The sequence below is a fragment of the Rhinopithecus roxellana genome, chromosome 6, assembly GCF_007565055.1.
Source record: "Rhinopithecus roxellana isolate Shanxi Qingling chromosome 6, ASM756505v1, whole genome shotgun sequence".
Taxonomy (NCBI): Eukaryota; Metazoa; Chordata; class Mammalia; order Primates; family Cercopithecidae; genus Rhinopithecus; species Rhinopithecus roxellana.
In genome coordinates, this window is record NC_044554.1 from 106,822,075 (window position 1) to 106,844,039 (window position 21,965).

General features: G+C 46.4%; 1 protein-coding gene across 1 annotated transcript in view; it reads right to left on the bottom strand.

Moving 5' to 3' along the window:
• The window catches only part of ESYT2 (extended synaptotagmin 2), a 102,996-nt gene that overhangs the window by 50,466 nt on the left and 30,565 nt on the right, over positions 1–21,965 (bottom strand). The window contains 5 exon segments of the mRNA XM_030933225.1: positions 7,077–7,166; positions 7,413–7,485; positions 11,202–11,278; positions 15,563–15,697; positions 16,856–16,897. Coding sequence (XP_030789085.1) covers positions 7,077–7,166; positions 7,413–7,485; positions 11,202–11,278; positions 15,563–15,697; positions 16,856–16,897 — 417 coding nt within the window.

Consider the following 21,965-nt stretch of genomic DNA (forward strand, 5'->3'; position numbering starts at 1 on the left):
GTGAGAGGTGCGAGGAGCATGAAAGAACACGCGTGAGAGTGAACAAGTGTGAGGACGAAGTGTGAGAGTGAACGAGTGTGAGAACAAAGTGAGAGGTGTGAGCGTGAAAGAACAAGTGAGAACAACTGTGAGTGAACTGAATGTGAGAACAAAGTGTGAGGTGTGTGAAAGAACACGCGTGAGAGTGAACAAGTGTGACTGAGGACGAAGTGTGAGAGTGAACGAGTGTGAGAACAAAGTGTGAGGTGTGTGAAAGAACAAGTGTGAGTGAACAAGTGTGACTGAGAATGAAGTGTGAGTGAACTAACCAGGGTGAGAACAAAGTGAGAGGTATGAGCGTGAAAGAACAAGTGAGACCAAGTGTGAGAGAGAACAAGTGTGACTGAAAACGAGGTGTGAGAGGTGTGAGTGTGAAAGAACAAGTGAGAACAACTGTGAGTGAACTGAATGTGAGAACAAAGTGTGAGGTGTGTGAAAGAACAAGTGTGAGAGTGAACAAGTGTGACTGAGAATGAAGTGTGAGAGTGAACTAACCAGGGTGAGAACAAAGTGAGAGGTGTGAGCGTGAAAGAACAAGTGAGAACAAGTGTGAGAGAACAAGTGTGACAGAACGAGGTGTGAAAGGTGTGTGAAAGAACGAGTGAGAAGTGTGAGTGAAGGAGTGTGAGAACAAACTGTGAGAGGTGTCAGGAGCGTGAAAGAACAAGTGTGACAGAACAAGGTGTGAGAGGTGTGCATGGGAAAGAACAAGTGTGAGAGTGAACAAGTGTGACTGAGAACAAGGAGAGTGAACTGAGTGCGAGAACGAAGTGTGAGAGGTGTGAGCATGAAAGAACAAGTGTGACAGAACAAGTGTGACAGAACAAGGTGTGAGGTGTGCATGGGAAAGAACAAGTGTGAGAGTGAACAAGTGTGACTGAGAACAAGGAGAGTGAACTGAGTGCGAGAACGAAGTGTGAGGTGTGAGCATGACAGAACAAGTGTGACAGAACAAGGTGTGAGAGGTGTGCATGGGAAAGAACAAGTGTGAGAGTGAACAAGTGTGACTGAGAACAAGGAGAGTGAACTGAGTGCGAGAACGAAGTGTGAGGTGTGAGCATGACAGAACAAGTGTGACAGAACAAGGTGTGAGGTGTGCATGGGAAAGAACAAGTGTGAGAGTGAACAAGTGTGACTGAGAACGAAGTGTGAGTGCACTAACAAGTGTGAGAATGATGTGAGAGGTGTGAATGTGAAAGAACAAGTGAGAGAACAAGTGTGACTAAGAGGTGTGAGTGAACTAATGAGTGTGAGAACGAAGTGTGAGAGGTATGAAAATACAAGTGAGAACAAGTGTGAGTGAACAAGTGTAAGTGTGAGAGCAAAGTATGAGGTGTGAGGAGTGTGAAAGAATGACTGAGAACAAGTGTGGGTGTGAAATCTGAGTGCTGAAAGTATGAGAATGTGTGTGAGAACGAGTGTGAAAGAACAAGCGTGTGTGTGAGAATAAAGTGTGAGGAGGAGTGAAATGAGAACAAGTGTCAGTGAAACAGCAAGCATGAGAAAATGTGAGCATGAGTGTGAGAACTAGCGTGAAAGTTGGAGTGTGAGAACAAAGCGAGAATGAGTCAAAGAACAAGGGTGTGTGACAAATGAGAACATGTGAAGTAAGTGGGTATGTGAGAATAAAGAAAAACATACGAAACATATGAAAAAAACATACGAAAGAACAAGTGTGTGTGAGAACAACTGTGAGAATGGGTGTGAAAATGTGCATGAGAACAAGAAGTGTGAGAACAAGTATGGAAGCTCAAGCATGTGTGAGAAGCTCAAGCATGGGTGTGAAAATGTGTGTGTCCGAGACAACAAATGTGTGAGAATGAAAACGTGTGAGAACACCTGTGTGAGAATGAGTGCGGACAAGCGTCAAAGAACAAGTGTGAGTGTGAGAACAAGTGTGAGTGTGAGAACAAGTGAGAGAGAGAACAAGCACGTGGGAAGGACAAAATGGGCGTGTGAGACAGGGAGGCTCCGAAGCCCAGTCTGAGGCCCACACGAGGGCACCATGGAGAAGCCACCAGCAGGGCCCGAGAAAGGCCTGGCTTTAAAAGGCGCCTTTGGAAAAGCAACTAAAATAGTCTGCCCCTCCTTCCCCACCAACACGTGCCTCAGGATGCTAGGAGCCTCCGCCTCTGGAGGACTGAGCTATTTCAGGAAACTGAAAAGCCAGTGGAACACGCATTTCCAAAGGACAGGAAGTCACCTCTGAGCTGTTGTGACTCTTCTATCAGAAGCAGAACGTGTACCGTGGTCCATGATCGGAAAGCAATGTCAGGTTTCAACTGGAACGACACAGATGTATCCACGTATTTCATGAACAGCACAGGTGCCCCTCTTCTCTCCATGTTCTGTAGTCCGTTGTGATGGGTGTGGTAATGTTTACAGTTTCAGGGCAGCCGCTGGGCACCTGACCACGTGCTGTATGCCTGGCATCCTGGCTGCATCCAACTCCACAGTTCAGAACAAGAATCACCTGGAAAGTCTGTTGGAAATACAAACTCAGGGCTCCCACCTTTCTCCAGTTTTTTATTTAGCGGATCTGGGCTGTCGGTAAAGTTCAAAAATGTTTTTCTTATGTTTGTAAGTCCCAGGACTTCCGAGAGCTTCATTCTTGACCACACGGGAGAACTGACATCCTGAGCCACCAGCCAGCCTGAAATCCCTCCCTCCAGGCAGCTCCGAGGGAGGAGAGGCAGGAGTGAGCTGAACTTGAAGGAGGACGAATTCCCCCCAAAACAAGTGAGATGACTCCAGCCAGATCCTTATGAAAGGCCACAGGCCAAGTGTGGGTGAGCCAGAGAACCAAAGAGGTGTGCACATCACGTGGTGGCACCTGCATGCCCGGTGGGCAAAGACAGCCTCAGGGAGGACACTTCCCATGGGGAGGAGCCCGGGAGGAGGCAGCCGCCACCGTAGAAGGGCACAAAGCAAGCCCCACCCCACCTTCCACCTTAAGGGACAGAAGCCATGGGGGAGAGAAGCACCTTGAGGACCCACTGCAGCTGGGGAGAGGTCCCTTAAGGACATGGTAGGACAATGTCCCAGGCCAGTAGAGACCCTGTATTGCTGGGGCAGGTGCAGACTCTGTCCTGCAAAAGACCCGCCAAAGACACAAGGCACAGGGAGGAAGGGGCAGGGTCCCTGGGAGAGCTCTGGCCCCAACACCCAGGATGGACCAGGACAACAGGAAGCTCCTCTGTATCCCCTCTACTGGGGGTGGGCAAGACTGTCCAAAATAATACAAATATCAAACCCAGAAAGTCAAATCCCAGAAAGTCGGAGAAAACAGCAGGATAAATACTGCAAAAACTGCCAGTTACTAATGTGTGGTCTGAGTCTGTGGATGTGCCTGTGGCCCCGACTCTGGAACTCACTGCAGCCTCATCTGCAAGGCTGTAAGAATGGGCTTCAGGGAGCCCTGTTCAAACACTGCAACCTTTCCACCCACAGCTGGTCCAGGGGGTCGGTATTTGACCCAGCTGGAATGGGGAGGGAAGAGGAGGGGAGAAGCCGAAGATGCAGGAAGACTCAATGCTCTCTCTGAAGTGCTGGCAGGCATGCTACTCCACACGTGGACTGCATTACCAGATGAAGCTAGTCTCAGAGGAAGAGGAGAGCGAGCAGAGGTGGAGACAGTCACGAAGGCTTTCAAATTCCTGGTTCCATTCTGTTCCTGAGACTCAACTGCAGTCCCCTGTACATATGTCATGAGACACCAATATATACTATTTTCATTTTTCAAATAAATACCTCTCCTTTTTAATCCCCATTTGCTTAAAGCACATCAATTTCTGGAGTCCTTGGCTAATAGGATTCAATTTCTTCTCATAACAGAAGACACTGTTTCCATTTTACAAAGGAAGAAACGGAATCTATGGTTCAAAAGATGCCAGCAGCCAGCACCTCCGCATTGGCTTGAAGACCCCGAATGTGGGTGGATGAACGTGTTTGGGGTAGCCTAGGACCATTTCTAAGGGAAGTTTTGGGAAAGACCTCCTGGATCCCCTCTACCCGAGGGATAAATCTCAACAAGACTAAGGGCTCTGAAACACCCCTAAAACTGTATGCTGCCCAGCAACTACCAAGTGAGGGTGATTCCCTGTGCACAGCCGATGGCAAACACCAATTGTTCCAGTTCTTATCAGAAAATTTATCCAAGCTTTGCTCCTTACCGATAAATCACCTCTAGTGGCCGGGTGCGGTGGCTCACGCCTGTAATCCCGCACTCTGGAAGGCCGAGGTGGGTGGATCACCGGAGGTCATGAGTTCAAGACCACCCTGGCCGACATGGTGAAACCCTGTCTCTACTAAAAATACAAAAAAATTAGCCGGGTGTGGTGGTGGGCGTCTGTAATCTCAACTACTCAGGAGGCTGAGGCAGGAGAATCACTTGAATCTGGGAGGCGGAGGTTACAGTGAGCTGAGCTTGCATCATTGCACTCCGGGCTCCACGACAAGAGTGAAACTCCGTCTCCAAAACAAACAAACAAACAAAAAATCGCCTCCAGTGTCAGGACTAAACCTACATGTAGGAGAAATATTTAATTTCTTAAAATCTGAAGATTACTGTGTGTTAGGTATTGTACTAAGCAGCTTACATTCATTGACATGTAATTTTCAGATTTAATTGTGTGAAGTAGGTATTACTGCCATCCCCATGTGACAGATGCGAAAACTGAGGCTTAGAGAAATAAGTTGTTCATAAGGCTACAGTAAGAGGAAGAACTAAGAGTGGAAAACCAGGTTGTCCAACACATGTCTGTCACTTAACCATGGCACTGTGCTGCCTTCTTCACCTACACTCCAACTTCGTCACTTCAGCAATGTTTAGGTTTTTTTCCTTCAACAAGTTCTACATTATAAAAACTAAACAAGTCAACAAGTAGAAAAATGTATAAAGGTTTCGTAAGGGTTTCTAAATCATCCAAATAGTAAAAAGAAATTTAAAAAACCACAAAACAAAAACCCTTCTAGAAATATCTTTCACCAGGATGAGGAGGAATTTCTTGGCAGCCAGCAGAAAACCCTGTTCTCATATTTTCCAGTAAAAGAAACTGAAAAATTTCCTTTTCACTGAAGCACACGTTTGATGACTTTACTCACCATATAAGGAAATGAGTGATTCTGCACTTTTCAGCCCCATCCTTCTTTTCTGAGCACTAAATTTCATTTGGAAGTTAATACGTTATTTTAAAAGTAAAGTCATCTATGGAAGATCCAAACTAAGCAAGAGCAGTATTAAATTTTGAAGAAGATTTAAAGATTTGGATTTTGTTACATTCTGAAATGCACTTTTTAAAAAGGTCTTTCTCTAAATTGTTAAAAATGTCCCTGGCTAAAGATGGGTAAGTTAAAAATACTTAGCAGTTTGTTAAGATTACTGAGGTTTTTTTGGTCACTAATGAAGTTGGTTTCTTAAACATACTGGACTTTTAATAACTGGTATGTGGTATGTAAAAAAAAAACCATGAATTTTAAATCTTATGAATCTCTTAACATCCTGAATAGTAAAATTTAATTTTAACAGTAAAATTTGACAGAGATGACATAGGAGTTTTTGGATGTTCCCATGTTTCATGTACCTAAAATCGATTCAAAATAAGCCCATTTATTTCAGTAATAAGAAAATCAGAACGATTATTTTATTCATAACAGAAAGTGATGACACTTAATTCTTTTGTTTTCATACAGAAAAAGCACAACCTGTAATAAACTAGTTTATGACAGGTGTAGATAAACCCGTATTTTAAAAGCCAAATAACAATTTTTAGTAAGTTATTTGAATCAAATTATATGAATTAATATTCCAACTTTAAATTACATATCATGTTGAAGGTACTACATGCAGGACTCATCAGTGGCACATCTTGCATCATTCATTTACCAAACTCTAAGGAGACAGTTATGATCCTTGCTTTCAAAGAGCTAACAATAACTGTGCAGAAACTGCTGAAAGCAAGTGAAACAAAAGGGGCAAAGAAAGCCTTCTGTGGCAAAGGAAAAGGCAAAGGGAGGCAGGAGTGAGGTGTGGGTTGATACAGACCACCATATGGGCAGTGTGCACCCGGAGAAGATGACCCAGACCACAGTGAACACGGAGGGCAGCAAAGGGAGACGCTGGCCAGAGGCTGCAGGAGCCCAGGGAAGGAGGAAGGAGTCTGTTTGGCAGGAGTAACAGTTCTGTTGTCTTGGTTTTGTGGGAAATAACAAATAGTATTTATTAACAAATAATAAATAGCATTAAAATAGTATTAACTTATAAAAAAAAAACAACACAGTATATGTTCAGCATCCCTAATCTAAAAATCCAAAATGCTTCAATATCAGAAACTTTTTGAGTACTAGCATCATGCTCAAAGGAAATACTCACTGGAGTCTAACGCAAATATTACAAAACCTGAAACATATCTGGTCCTAAACATCTCCAAAAATATTCAACTTGTATATGAAACTGTATGTACAGTTCATTAAACACACCCCAAATGAGGAAGGAGGTGCATGCAAAAGACAGTAGCCCTTATCTCTGGAGGGGAGAAAAGGAAGGTTTACAGGTTAGTCTTCTCAACAAAGTGTTCAGGAACATGAGCACTGTATCAGACTAAACTGGATCTGTATACAGGCTCTTATTACTTGTGTGACTTGGAAAAATAAGACTTTCAAAATCTCAGTTTCTGAACAGTAAAAGAAAACAACGTTAATATTTAGCTATAGAGTTATGAGGATTAAATGAGCAAATATCTATAAATCATAATCAGTGAGGTGGTGAATAAAATGTGAGCTAAGACCTACACTTCTGAAGAAGTCCATGTTTTCACATTTTTGTAACATTTTTATAATCAGGAAAGAGAGCTGTTTATCAAGAGATAAGCTCTCAGTTAAGGCACAAAGAAATACAAAAAACTCCCACAAGATTCATGCAACAGAAAGGGACAACAGCGAGTTGATAAAATTTTGTTTCTCCACTTTGTACATTCTTCCACGGGTATGTATTTTTGTCACCAAATGGGAAAATAAAAATGAAATAAATAATGACTTACTGGTTTCCTAAGGAAGAAGATAGACAAAGCTCCAACTAAGGGCATATCTCCAATCAACGGTTCCAGAATCACCCGCATGGTACCATGAATCTAAACTCAAACAGGAAACCAAAATATGTAATAGAAAACAATTCTCCTGGGCCACTTAAGGAGTTTGCTTGCGCATCTTAGTAACTTTTGAGCACTTGACTTCTTATTTCTCTCAACTATGACCTACAGTTAAAAACTCAACATCAAAAAAATTCCAAGCTAGAAAAACTTCCTAATTTTCTTTCTGAATACAGCTTAGAGAACTTTAGAAAACTGTAAAATTAAAACAAAAAACAAAAAACTTACCTGGATACTTTTCACACCAGCTCTACAAAAATATCGTTTGATTTCCAAATCAATCTCACAATTTCCTACAAAACTAACAAAGAAAAAATTCTGCATTACATAATGTGAGTGAAATGAACTACTCTCTTCATCACTATAGACCTGCAAGATGTATAATCTGAATAAAATGATAGTAAAGCAAGCAAATAGATTGTAGGTAAAAATCGTAAAATACGGCCCATCAGATTCTAGTATTTTACCGCTCCAGGTCTTCAGGCTGTTATCAGATCCAATACTGCTCTGACCTTGGAAGGAATACTCCCAATCAATCAATCAATCAATCAATCAATGGTTGTGGTTGTTGTTGGTCATATATATAAAAATCTTAACTAAACAGAAATGTCCATGTTCAAAAGAAGACGTAAATAACAAACTGCAACTTCTGAAGCAGACTTTTGATGCAATGTAGTTTTCTTTACCTTATAAATCTGATGTTTAAAACATTAAAAGGTTTAATTTTATTTCACACAAATAAATGTCACAACTTGCTTCCCAATCATGAAAAATCTCTCAGTGCCCTAGGCCTCTATGACATCCAGGACTAGAAACAGTGCATCTGTTTGGGGCCTCAATTTTGCTCAATGAGTAAGTCATTTCAAATATTAATATGAAACAAACATAACGCTATAAGCAAGATATGCATCTATTTTTAATATAAACATAAAATGTCAAACACTTTTTGCATGGGTTATTGTAGGACCTGCCCCGACCCTCGGTTTCTGGAGGCAGGATGTCACACTCTGACCTGACAACGTCTGTGGGGAAGTTTGATAAATGCTAGAAGGGAATGTCTAAGCAGATAAGCAAAATAGTAACGAAAGGAATCTGGGATAAGTTTCTTCCAGTATTTATTGTCCTGGTGTTAACACCAAGGCCTACAGATTCTTCTCATTGAGAATTACTCTCTACCTAGTTGGTAAAATCACCAATAACCTGCTACAAAACTATAAAAAACTTTCCTTTTCTTCATTCTATGACTTGATCATTTTCTTTTCTTTTTTTTTTTTTTTGAGATGGAGTCTTGCTCTGCTGGCCAGGCTGGAGTGCAGTGGCGCGACGGTGCCTCACTGCGACAGCCACTATCTGGTTCAGGCCATTCTCCTGCCTCAGCCTCCCAAGTAGCTGGGATTACAGGTGTGTGCCACCATGCCCAGCTCATTTTTGTACTTTTAGTAGAGATGGGGTTCCACCATGTTGGCCAGGCTGCTCTCGAACTCCCAACCTCAAGGGGTCCACCCGCCTCAGCCTCTCAAACTGCTGGAATTAACAGGCATGAGCCACTGCACCTGGCCGTGATCATTTTATTTTCTAATACTTTTCAATTATTCCTTCCCCATGTCTACTGCCTGCCAATTTAGTTAAAGTGCTTGTCTGGAACTCACAACAAAGCAGAATGCATATTTGTTCAGAGACATAAATCTGAGCAGGATACTTGGCACATGTTATGGGAGTTAACCATGATACCAGACTGCACCTTCAGAATGGCGTCCACTGACTGACGGACTCAAACTTGCTCAGTGCTGGGGACACTGGACAAGCGCACAAGGCTCTGACCCTCATGAAGCCTGGTACCAGCCCAGTGGGCCACCCTCCTGGAGGTGGACCGTCCTCCTGGGGCACAGCCTGACCTGAGACATACATGGGTGTCCTCTTTTATTCCACTGATGACAATGGTGTTTGCCCTAGCACCAAATATTTTAAAGAGGCAGATTTTTCCATATTAGATTAAAGAAAGTCTATGCTTCTTTCTGAAATAAAGGTAACTTGGTACCAACTTTGTACATTCATTATATTTAAATACTTTGGAAACTCAATGATCACTTTAATAAAATGATCTTTAGTAAAGGACCAAAAAAAACACACAACTCTTAGCTGCTAGCACCACGTGGTTGTTCTGAGTGCACAGTACTCACTGGGCACCACACAGTGTGTTGTGAGGCCCCACGTGGAGCAGGAAGCCCTGAGCAAACTCAAGGAAGAATGAGGATGAAAGACAAGATTAAGCCACAGCCCGGGGGACACAGCGAGACCCTATGGGGGGTGTGGGGGGAAGGAAGCCCATTTTTATTATGCTATGCATGGTAGCTGGCAGCTCTTCAATTTCTTTTTTTTCCAATGTAAAACACTGTATTAAAATACACAAAAATTTGGCTGGGCATGGTGGCTCACGTCTATAATCCTAGCACTTTTGGAGGCCGAGGCAGGTGGATCACTTGAGGTCAGGAGTTTTAGACAAGGTGGAAAACTTGCCTCTACTAAAAATATAAAAATTAGTCAGGCATGGTGGCATGTGCCTATAATCCCAGCTACTCGGGAGGCTGAGGCAGGAGAATGGCGTGAACCCGGGAGGCGGAGCTTGCAGTGACCTGAGATCCGGCCACTGCACTCCAGCCTGGGTGACAGAGCGAGACTCCGTCTCAAAAAAAAAAAACAAAAAAAAAACAAAAAACAAAAACAAACAAACAAAAAAATACAAAAATTAGCCACACATGGTGGCATGAACCTGCAGTCCCAGCTACACGGGAGGCTGAGGTGGGAGGATTGCTTGACTCTGGGAGGTCGAAGCTGCAGTGAGCCAAGACTGTGCCACTGCACTCCACCCTGAGTGATAAGGCAAGAACCTGTCTCAAAACAAAAACAAAAACAAAACCAACAAACCAAATTATATATATACCCCCCCACACACACATAAAATGTCTTTCTTCCTTTCCAGCCTGGGTGCCCTTTATTTCTTTCTTTTGCCTAACTGCTCCAACTAGAACTCCCAATACTGTGTTGAAAAGTAGTAGTGAAAGAGGGCATCCTTGCAGTTGTTCCTGATTTCAAAGAAAAAGCTTTCAGTTTTTGACCACTGAGTAAAACTTTTTTTTTTTTTTTTGAGACGGAGTCTCGCTCTGTCGCCCAGGCTGGAGTGCAGTGGCACGATCTCAGCTCACTGCAAGCTCTGCCTCCCAGGTTCACACCATTCTCCTGCCTCAGCCTCCAGAGTAGCTGGGACTACAGGCGCCCGCCACCACGCCTGGCTTATTTTTTGTATTTTTTAGTAGAGACGGGGTTTCATCGTGTTAGCCAGGATGGTCTTGATCTCCTGACCTCGTGATTCACCCACCTCAGTCTCCCAAATTGCTGGGATTACAGGCTTGAGCCACCGTGCCCAGCCCACTGAGTATAATGTTAACTGTGGGGTTTTCTTACATGGTTTTTATTATGTTGAGTTAGTTTCCTTCTATTCCTAGTTCATTCAGTGTTTTTATCATGAAAGGGTATTGAATTTTGTTAAATGCTTTTTGTCCATCAACTGAGATAATCCCATGATTTGGTTTTTTCCTTCCTTTTAATGTGGTGTATTACATCAACTAATTGTTGTACGCTGAATCATCTTTGCATTCTGGGAATAAATCCCACTAGGTCATGGTGTAAAATCTTTTTAATATGCTGCTGAATTCAGTTTGCTAGTATTTTGTTAAGCGTTTTTTTTAATCAATGTTCATAAAGAATATTGGTCCATAGTTTTCTTGTAGTGTCTTTAACTTCTTTTTATTTAACACATTTTCTGAATGGCAATTATTGAGGTTATTAGAAACTGAGACCCAGAAGGTAAATAATATTTGGATGTCTAACAAGAATTTAGTTGAACTCCAACCGACAGCAGGTAAGACGTGTGCTCTCTGTATCCTCCACCTTACAGGTGCAGCTAAGTGACATTACACGCCATTAACTATGACACAAATACAACAAATACAAACTTACCTAATCTGAAGGTCCAAAATAATTTGCCTTTTGTCTACATTTTCAGTATATGCCTTAACACCATTGATCCTGAGGGGCTGAAATAAGAAGTAGTTTATTTTAAAATACAGAGGTTAAAAAAAAAATCAAACCTTGTAACACAGCATAGAGATAAAGAGTACAAGCTTTAAATTTCAGACTACAACAGGAATTAAAATTCTGCCTTCATAACAGAGTGCGGCTTGATTTTCGGCTATTTAACCCGTTCCTCAGCTTCCTCACCTGTGATCTGCAGAAAAACAATGGCCTCTGTTTCATGAGATTACTGTGAAATTAAGCAACAAAATAAATGTCAAGACAGTAGTGCATGCCTTGCCCACAGCAGTTAATAACCACTGGGCATGACTGCTGTTGTCAGCACATGTAACGATACATATGTGCTCTTTTCAAGCCTCTTACTCTCGTCTCTTCATATCTAACTTGACCCTTTTCTAGTACTCCATCCTTACTACCATGTTTGAAACATAACTTCCTTTCATTTATTCTTTATGTCTCACCATTTTTCATTTCTTAAGACTTTCATGTCCTGGCGTGGCAGCTCAGGTCTGTAATTCCAACACTTTGGGATACCAAGGCAGAGGACTGCTTGAAGCCAGGAGATTGAAATCAGCCTGGGCAACATGGTGAAACCCTATCGCTACAAAAAGTAAAAAAATTAGCTAAGATGGGAGCGCACGCCTGTGGTTCTAGCTACTTAGGAGGCTGAGATGGGGTGACTGCTTGAGAGCAGGAGTTGGAGGCTACAGTGAGCTATGATTGTGCCACTGCACTCCAGACTAGGCAACAGAGTGAACTCCCATCTCTTAACAAAAACAAAACAAACAAAACGCTGGGCACAATGGCTCAAAGCTGTAATCCCAGCACTTCAGCAGGCTGAGGTGAAAGAATCACTTGAGCCTAAGTGTTTGAGACCAGCCTTAGTGGAGACCCAGGCGTGGGACAAGCACCTGTAGTCCCAGCTACTCAGGAGGTTGTGGTAGGGGGAATCCCTTAAGCACGGGAGGCTGAGGTTGCAGTGTGTGGTGATCACACCACTGTACTCCAGCCTGGGTGACAGAGTGAGACTCTGTCTCAAAAATGAAAGAAGCACCTTACTTTTAGAGTACTACTGCTTACTCTGACAAGTTTGAGTGTATTAAAATCACACCTCTCACCTAGCTGTCGAATCAAACTCTAAGCTTTTACCTGAGAGTCTAGACACCTCCTATGCTCCCAAGTTCCCAGGCTTTTTCTTTATGGCACTAGCTAAGCCATGTACAGACTGCACTAAAAACATAATCACCACATTATGCTAATAAGTGAAAATGGGGCAGGCATGATGTACATCAGATAACATACTCCCCAAATGACACGGAGATGAAGGGACCAACCCCACTCCAGATGACTGGGCATTACCTAATGAAGGACCAACACCAGAAGGCAACACTGCCGAGCTGCCCGAGGTCCTGGTCAGCACACAGCCTGGCCAAGGGCCCCGCACAGGACTCCGCAGGCCATTCTACCGCCCCTTCATCAGAAAGCCTGGGCTTGCCACTTGTAAGACATTGGTACAGTAGGTGAAAATGCCAGTTATCTTTATTGAATCAGCACTCCTCTTCATACTCATTCTCCAAGGACCTTCTTATTCAGCTGCTATCAAACTTAACGTGTGTGTGGTGGAACTCACACATAATAAAATTATTCCTAAAATAAACCCAGGGGAGATTGGAATTGTAAATATCCACAAACATGAACATGCTGTAACTTAGGGCATAACAGGCTAAATGGGGCCCTTGGCCTGACTCTACTGCCCTGGAGCTAGGGTGGTTTTCACGTGGCTGAAGGGCTGTGAAAGAAGGGAGGCAGAGACAGCAGGACAGTGTGCCACAGAGACTTAAGGTGGAGTCAGAGCTAAAACATGTATGACCTGGCCAGGTACAGACAGAGCAGTCCCTGCTTTACAGCATTTAACTTGTCACTGGGATTTTAACCTGCACTCATACGGCACTTTAACTTGTAATTGTGTTTTTCCCCATCTGTGGTTACCATTTTAGGTGTTGAAGGTAAAGTCAACACTGAAAGTGTACTACAGGCATCCCGTGTAGAGACACGGGCTCGTCCCACAGGCGTCCCGTGTAGAGACACGGGCTCGTCCCACAGGCGTCCCGTCTAGAGACACGGGCTCGTCCCACAGGCGTCCCGTCTAGAGACACGGGCTCGTCCCACAGGCGTCCCGTCTAGAGACAAGGGGCTCGTCCCACAGGCGTCCCGTGTAGAGACACGGGCTCGTCCCACAGGCGTCCCGTGTAGAGACACGGGCTCGTCCCACAGGCGTCCCGTCTAGAGACACGGGCTCGTCCCACAGGCGTCCCGTCTAGAGACACGGGCTCGTCCCACAGGCGTCCTGTCTAGAGACACGGGCTCGTCCCACAGGCATCCTGTGTACCGACATGGGCTCTTGCACAGGATGGCCACGCCTCAGGCATGTCACAAGAAAAGCAGCAGCACATACAGGCAGGTGTCACATGTAAGGCTGCACAGGAGGCACTGGGTCTGGAGTAACTGCTTCTGAGACAGAGCATTCTCTGCACACAGAAAGTCAGCTCTGATGGAGAAAGGTGGCCAGCAGCCTGGAGAGCATGGGGTGGACACGGGTGCCCACTAACAGGTGGCAAATACACAGTGGCCATGCCAGACCCTCCCACAACCACATCTGTCACAACCCTGAACCACACTGTGCGGGGATGTCTGTGTGCTTACTCTGCTGTGCATGCACCAACGTGTGCAGACTCTGAGTCTTTAGGCATATAAATGTTACCTTGGACTGTTGCTACTTAAACACTGATTTAAAAATATAAAAGAAAAAGAAAAACTTCCCATGATCAACTAAATGTACTCTTGAGGCTTTTACGAGAAGTGGTATTAGGAAGTAGAGCTTTCCTTTTTACATAATTTGACTCCGTTAACAAAATCCGTCTTTCCTTCCACCTACGTAATGAATGGTGTACCTACCTTACCAGCATTAGAGTCATTAGTAGTTTTGTTTCTTAACATCCCGAGAGGGGTGAACACCTTAAACATGTCAATTACCGCACATTGAGCATGAATTCACATAAGCTCACATATCAAACTCTCTCACGGGAAAGACTACTTAAAACTAGCGCAAAAGGGCCTGTGACAGAAGAACGTGGAGCAGAAAGACACACGAGGGGAAAAAGTCAGTGTTAAAGAGAAGCCACGCGACGGAGGCTGACGTGGCCAAGAGAGCACCGCGGACAAGAAGGCAGGAGGACGGCCTCCCAGCAGATGGGAAGGGGCAGTGAGGGCGAGAGGGCAGCAGGACGGCCTCCAGACAGAGATGGGCAAAGGCACCGTGGCAGGAGGCAGAGCCTGAGTGACAGAGATGGGAAGGGGCACGGCAGGCGAGAGGGCAGCAGGACAGCCTCCTGACAGACGGGAAAAGGCACTGCGGCTGGAGGCAGAGCCTGAGTGGGAAATGCAGGTACACCCAGTAGACCTTCTTGGTGAACAATTTTCTTCAGAACATAATTTGAAGCTGTCTGGTTTTTGAAATAGGGTCTCACTCTGTCAATCAGGCTGGAATGCAGTAGTGCGATCATGGCTCACCATAGTCTCGACCTCCTAGGGCTCAAGTGACCCGCCCGCCTCAGCCTCCCATGTAGTCCGGATCACACACGTGCACCACCACACCCAGCTAACTTCGAACTTTTTTGCAGAGATGGGGTCCCACTTTGTTGCCCAGGCTGGTCTCTAGCTCAGGTCTCCCAAAGTGCTGGGATCACAGGCATGAGCCACTGGGCTCATGGAAGCTGTTTAAAAAACATATACCCAGCTAGTTGGGAGCCTGAGGCAGAAGATCACTTGAGCCTAGGAGTCTGAGACCAGGCAGGGCAACATAGCGAGGCCCCCGTCTGAAAAAAAAAAATTGAAAGAAAATGTGTTTTTTGGCTGGGCGCGGTGGCTCACGCCTGTAGTCCTAGCACTTTGGGAGGCTGAGGAGGGCGGATCACGAGGTCAGGAGATCGAGACCATCCAGCTAACATGGTGAAACTCCGTCTCTACTAAAAATACAAAAAATTAGCTGGGCGTGGTGGCGGGCGTCTATAGTCCCAGCTACTCGGGAGGCTGAGACAGGAGAATAGTGTGAACCTGGGAGGCAGAGACTGCAGTGAGCCAAGATAGTGCCACTGCACTCCAGTCTGGGCGACAGAGCGAGATTCTGTCTCAAGAAAAAACAACAAAAAAAGAAAGTGTGTTTTTCATGTTTTCACAGCAGTCTGACTGTATGCACATGTGAAGATACTTAAGAGAACACTACTGACCTGCTGGCCCACGTCGACCTTCGTGAAACTAAAGGTGCTAAGGTGGGTGTTTGCTCCCCGCACAGCTGGTTCTATAGTTTCTCGAAACAACTTCTCTATAAATTGGCAAATGAAAGGCCACATGTGTTTTACAGTCTGGAAAGGAAAAAGAACTCAGCGTAAACAAAATGCTATAACGCATGACACACACGAGTGCTCGTGAGAAACTCTCACAACGGACCAAACCTGGTTTTGAAAATAAAGCGGGGGGAGAATCTTCTTGTTATGCAAAATCAACATGATCTAAATTCTAAAAAGTTATTAGAAAAACCAACTACTGATTACCTAATATGTTGTAGGAACTAGTTACTCTGGTTAAATATTCTGTTTAAGCATGTCAGCACATTTAAAGATTTCTAAAAGTCCTGTGGTTTCAACTTGTTGCTGAAAACAACAGTAATATTCATAGTTCTTCAACTGTATAAATATTAATAAGCACCTATATTTTTAATGACAAATGAACTTCCAGCACTTTAAAGTGATCATTATCAACATCTGAGTTCACTGTGTAGCCCTAAAGATGCATGAAATACAGAGATAAAACAGATCTAATTCAAGGTATACTGTTCTAAAAACATAACCTTTAAAAAAATGATTGCTGGCTGGGTGCAGGGGCTCACGCCTGTAATCCCAGCCATTTGGGAGGCTGAGGCGGGCGATCATCTGAGGTCGGGAGTTCGAGACCAGCCTGACTAATATGGAGAAACTCCATCTCTACTAAAAATACAAAATTAGCCGGGCGTGGTGGCGCATGCCTGTAATCCCAGCTACTCGGGAGGCCGAGGCAGGAGAATCACTTGAACTCAGGAGGTGGAGGTTGCGGTGAGCCGAGATCGTGCCATTGCACTCCACCCTAGGCAACAAGAGTGAAACTCCATCTCAAAAAAAAAAAAAAAAAAGGATTGTTATTGATTATTCAGTTTCTTGTAAGTTATTTCTGTCTTTGTAATGTTTCTTAAAACTTATGATTATTATAAAATAGATTTGAGCCCTGACTGTTCAGGAAAGAAGACACATGGCCAGAGATATAAATATGCACATGCCTATACTTTTCTCAAGTCAGAGACAGTTCTCAGTCTCTGGAAAAAAAAGAAACGCATTTGTTATGACTGAGGTCTTTGGGGAGCAGAAGCCAACCCACTAAAGTCCAAAAGAGCTCAAATGTTACCAACATGCAAATTCCCAAATATGGAAAGATGGTATCTCATCCTCCAATTCCACTGATAGACGGTATTTGGTATACTCTAATCTTACCTTATTTAGCCATTCTGCTCTTTCAGTGTCTGGAAAATGAACCTAGGAGGAAAATACACACATATGACTTATTTGCTCCCAACAACTGTAAATAAAATGTCAAGCAGGCAATTTCATATTCCCATCATATGTCCTATGTTTACATGATGCTTCTTTAAAACACTCTGCTCTAAACCTTTGGAAACTGGTCTCCAAGGAGGCAAAGTGAAATGCACGGCACCCCAGCTCTTTACATTCTGAGAACATGATGAGCAGAAAAGTCGAGTGTGGCAAATGCCATCAGAGTCTTCCCTGCACCCCACTGTCCAGAGGAAATTCACTGGAATCTGAAACATCATAGATTATACAAAACTGACCTTTACCTTTTTTTAAAAAAACGTTTCTAATCTGTTAGTAGTATTATCATCATGTCCTGGAAATCTAGGCTCAGAGCCTCTACCCTGCCCAGGTCAGCCATGGTGGCGCAAACCTGCAAGTCCCAGGTACTCGGGAGGCTGAGGTGGGAGGATCCCTTGAGCCCAGGAGCTTGTCTGCAATGTGCTACAATCATGCTTGTGATTAGTGCTGCACCCTAGTCCGGACAACATCATGAGACTCCATAAAATAAAGTAACAAAATATAAACTAAAATAAAACTCACTCTTTCCTTTTGCTTTTCTCTTTTGGCCCAAACCAGCCAAGAGACACTGTTCCTTACTTGGCTCCTCTCCGTACCATCTCCCACCTTCACCCAGATGGGGATCTCCCTGAAAATTCTGCAGGTAGGGCCTGGATACTGGAGAGGGTTTGTACAGGAGAAAAGAAACCTATTTAGGGCCAGGTACGGTGGCTCATTCCTGTAATCCCAACATTTTAGGAGGCTGAGGGGGGTGGATTACTTAAAGCCAGGAGTTCAACACCAGCCTGGCCAACATGGGGAAACCCCGTCTCTACTAAAAATACAAAATTAGCGGAGTGTGGCGGTACCCGCCTGTAATCCCAGCTACTTGGGAGGCTGAGGCAGGAGAATCGCTTGAACCTGGGAGGTGGAGGTTGTGGCAAGTCGAGATCGTGCCACTGCACTCCAGCCTGGATGACAGAGGGAGAGTCTGTCTCAAAAAAAAAAAAGAAAACCTATTTAAAAAGAAACGTGGACTGGGCGCAGTGGCTCACACTTGTAATTCCAACACAGTGGGAGGCTGAGGCAGGAGGACTGCTTGAGGCCAGATGTTCAAGACAAGCCTAGGCAACATAGTGAGATTCTGTCTCTAACAAAAATGGTGGTGCACACCTGTAGTCCTAGTCCCAGCTACTCAGAAGCTGAGACGGGAGGATCACTTCAGTCCAGAAGTTCCAGGCTGCAGTGAGCCATGATAGAACTACTGCTCTCCAGCCTGAGTGACAGAGTGAGACCCTGTCTCTGGATTGAAAAAAAAAGAGAGAGAAAATATTTTCTCTGCTACTGGGGCTAAAATAAAACATCCTTGGCCAGGCGCAGTGGCTCACGCCTGCAATCCCAGCACTTTGGGAGGCTAAGGCGAGCGGATCACAAGGTCAAGAGATCAACAAGGTGAAACCCCGTCTCTACTAAAAATACAAAAATTAGCCAGGTATGGTGGCGTGCGCCTGCAATCCCAGCTACTCAGGAGGCTGTGGGAGAATCACTTGAACCCAGGAGGCGGAGGTTGCAGCGAGCCGAGATCGTGCCACTGCACTCCAGCCTGGGACACAGTGACCCTCCGTCTCAAAAAAAAAAAAAAAAAAAAAAAAAAAAAATTAAGAGGCTATATAGTTTTAAAAATATCGTACACATATGCATGTGTATAGAAACATGTTCTAATGTAAGTTACACATGCTAATAAATGCATAGAAAAGAGGTTTGCAGGAATATGTACGAAACGAGTAAGGAGGAAACTCAGCTCTTACATTTCCCTCTGTATTTCTATGCTTTTGAAATCCTTATAAGCACGAACTAATTCTGTAATTTAGGATTAAAATTAACAAAATGTTTCTAATACAGGAGTACTATTTTTATATAACAAATGATCAAAATTATGTGAAAGTGCAATTTTCATTAATTAAACCATATTTTATTGATATTAGATGAAAACGATACTTGGAAACAGGATTATCTTACAACATAAGTAATCTACTCCAAATCTGATTTGTAAAGAAAACTTTTTTGGAACATCACCTTTTAAAGATAAATATCATAAAATGACTCCTGTAAAAAATGTTCCAAAATGAAAACATTCTTCCTTCTCTAACATTAGATTTCTCTAAGTTTACTGGTACTTCCCAAATTTGGTCTGACAGTATGCTAGTAAAGTCCTACTCATCCTGTCATCCTTAACGCCGGAGCGACACCTTAAAGCTAAACACACCAGTACCACAATCACCTATAGAATTATACTTATGTAATAATAATAAAGCTTCTCTACTCAGTCATGTATCAGAGCAAAAATAAGGTGAGTTCTGATTTTATTAGTCACTGGGCCGTATTTAATCTCCTGCACATGTGTTGACCGCTCTCTTGAAGAATCTATTTATCAAGCACTTCCTCCAGATCCAGCGGAAATGAGACCTGCTGCTGTCCTTGGGAGGCTGTCGCTGGAGGAGGGGCTGCTGTGGGAGGCGTGGCCGCCAGCCAGGGAGGGAGAACAGCGCTGGAGGAGGGGCTGCTGTGGGAGGCGTGGCCGCCAGCCAGGGAGGGAGAACAGCGCTGGAGGAGGGGCTGCTGTGGGAGGCGTGGCCGCCAGCCAGGGAGGGAGAACAGCGCTGGAGGAGGGGCTGCTGTGGGAGGCGTGGCCGCCAGCCAGGGAGGGAGAACAGCGCTGGAGGAGGGGCTGCTGTGGGAGGCGTGGCCGCCAGCCAGGGAGGGAGAACAGCGCTGGAGGAGGGGCTGCTGTGGGAGGCGTGGCCGCCAGCCAGGGAGGGAGAACAGCGCTGGAGGAGGGGCTGCTGTGGGAGGCGTGGCCGCCAGCCAGGGAGGGAGAACAGCGCTGGAGGAGGGGCTGCTGTGGGAGGCGTGGCCGCCAGCCAGGGAGGGAGAACAGCGCCAGCACAGGAAGGGGAGTCTGCTGCTGCCTGGAAGGGTACATGGAAGATTCAGACAGAGGCCGTAGGCCAGGTGCCGTGGCTCACGCCTGTAATTCCAGCACTTTGGGAGGCCAAGGCGGACGGATCACGAGGTTAGGAGTTCGCGACCAACCTGGCCAGGATGGAGAAACTCAGTCTCTACTAAAAATACAAAAAAATTAGCCAGGCGTGGTGGCGCACACCTGTAGTCCCAGCTACCCAGAAGGCTGAGGCAGAATTGCTTGAACCCAGCAGGTGGAGGTTGCAGTGAGCTGAGATTGCGCCACTGCACTCCAGCCTGGGACTCCGTCTCAAAAACAAACAAACAAACAAAAAAGAAAGAAAGAAACTAGCGGTATATGAGCTGGGGCTGGCCAGGTGTGAAATAACAAGAAATACATATATTTGGTCTCTGCCCCTAGTACCTAACACAGAACCCCTAAAACCCCTTGTAGGTAGGAGTGCTGGGAGAATCTTTTGTTCTAATATTTGGTGTCTCATCCCTGATTCCCCACACAAAGGTACTAAATCCCTTGGAATTTCTTGGGTGGTAGGAGCGGCTTTTGTTCTAATGAGGTGTCTCTTGGTGGGCTCCTGGACAGCCTCAGGATGGACAGGAGCGTGGAAGGAGGCGGCACCCACGCCTGCAGTGAGGCAGTGACGGGCAGGAGCCTGGGAGGAGGCAGCACCCACGCCTGCAGTGAGGCAGTGACGGGCAGCAGAGTGGAAGGAGGCGGCACCCACGCCTGCAGTGAGGCAGTGACGGGCAGCAGAGTGGGAGGAGGCAGCACCCACGCCTGCAGTGAGGCAGTGACGGGCAGGAGCCTGGGAGGAGGCAGCACCCACGCCTGCAGTGAGGCAGTGACGGGCAGCAGAGTGGGAGGAGGCAGCACCCACGCCTGCAGTGAGGCAGTGACGGGCAGGAGCCTGGGAGGAGGCAGCACCCACGCCTGCAGTGAGGCAGTGACGGGCAGCAGAGTGGGAGGAGGCAGCACCCACGCCTGCAGTGAGGCAGTGACGGGCAGGAGCCTGGGAGGAGGCAGCACCCACGCCTGCAGTGAGGCAGTGACGGGCAGGAGCCTGGGAGGAGGCGGCACCCACGCCTGCAGTGAGGCAGTGACGGGCAGCAGAGTGGAAGGAGGCGGCACCCACGCCTGCAGTGAGGCAGTGACGGGCAGCAGAGTGGAAGGAGGCGGCACCCACGCCTGCAGTGAGGCAGTGACGGGCAGGAGCCTGGGAGGAGGCAGCACCCACGCCTGCAGTGAGGCAGTGACGGGCAGCAGAGTGGGAGGAGGCAGCACCCACGCCTGCAGTGAGGCAGTGACGGGCAGGAGCCTGGGAGGAGGCAGCACCCACGCCTGCAGTGAGGCAGTGACGGGCAGGAGCCTGGGAGGAGGCGGCACCCACGCCTGCAGTGAGGCAGTGACGGGCAGCAGAGTGGAAGGAGGCGGCACCCACGCCTGCAGTGAGGCAGTGACGGGCAGGAGCGTGGGAGGAGGCGGCACCCACGCCTGCAGTGAGGCAGTGACGGGCAGCAGAGTGGAAGGAGGCGGCACCCACGCCTGCAGTGAGGCAGTGACGGGCAGCAGAGTGGAAGGAGGCGGCACCCACGCCTGCAGTGAGGCAGTGACGGGCAGGAGCCTGGGAGGAGGCAGCACCCACGCCTGCAGTGAGGCAGTGACGGGCAGCAGAGTGGAAGGAGGCGGCACCCACGCCTGCAGTGAGGCAGTGACGGGCAGGAGCCTGGGAGGAGGCAGCACCCACGCCTGCAGTGAGGCAGTGACGGGCAGCAGAGTGGAAGGAGGCGGCACCCACGCCTGCAGTGAGGCAGTGACGGGCAGGAGCCTGGGAGGAGGCAGCACCCACGCCTGCAGTGAGGCAGTGACGGGCAGCAGAGTGGAAGGAGGCGGCACCCACGCCTGCAGTGAGGCAGTGACGGGCAGCAGAGTGGGAGGAGGCAGCACCCACGCCTGCAGTGAGGCAGTGACGGGCAGGAGCCTGGGAGGAGGCAGCACCCACGCCTGCAGTGAGGCAGTGACGGGCAGCAGAGTGGG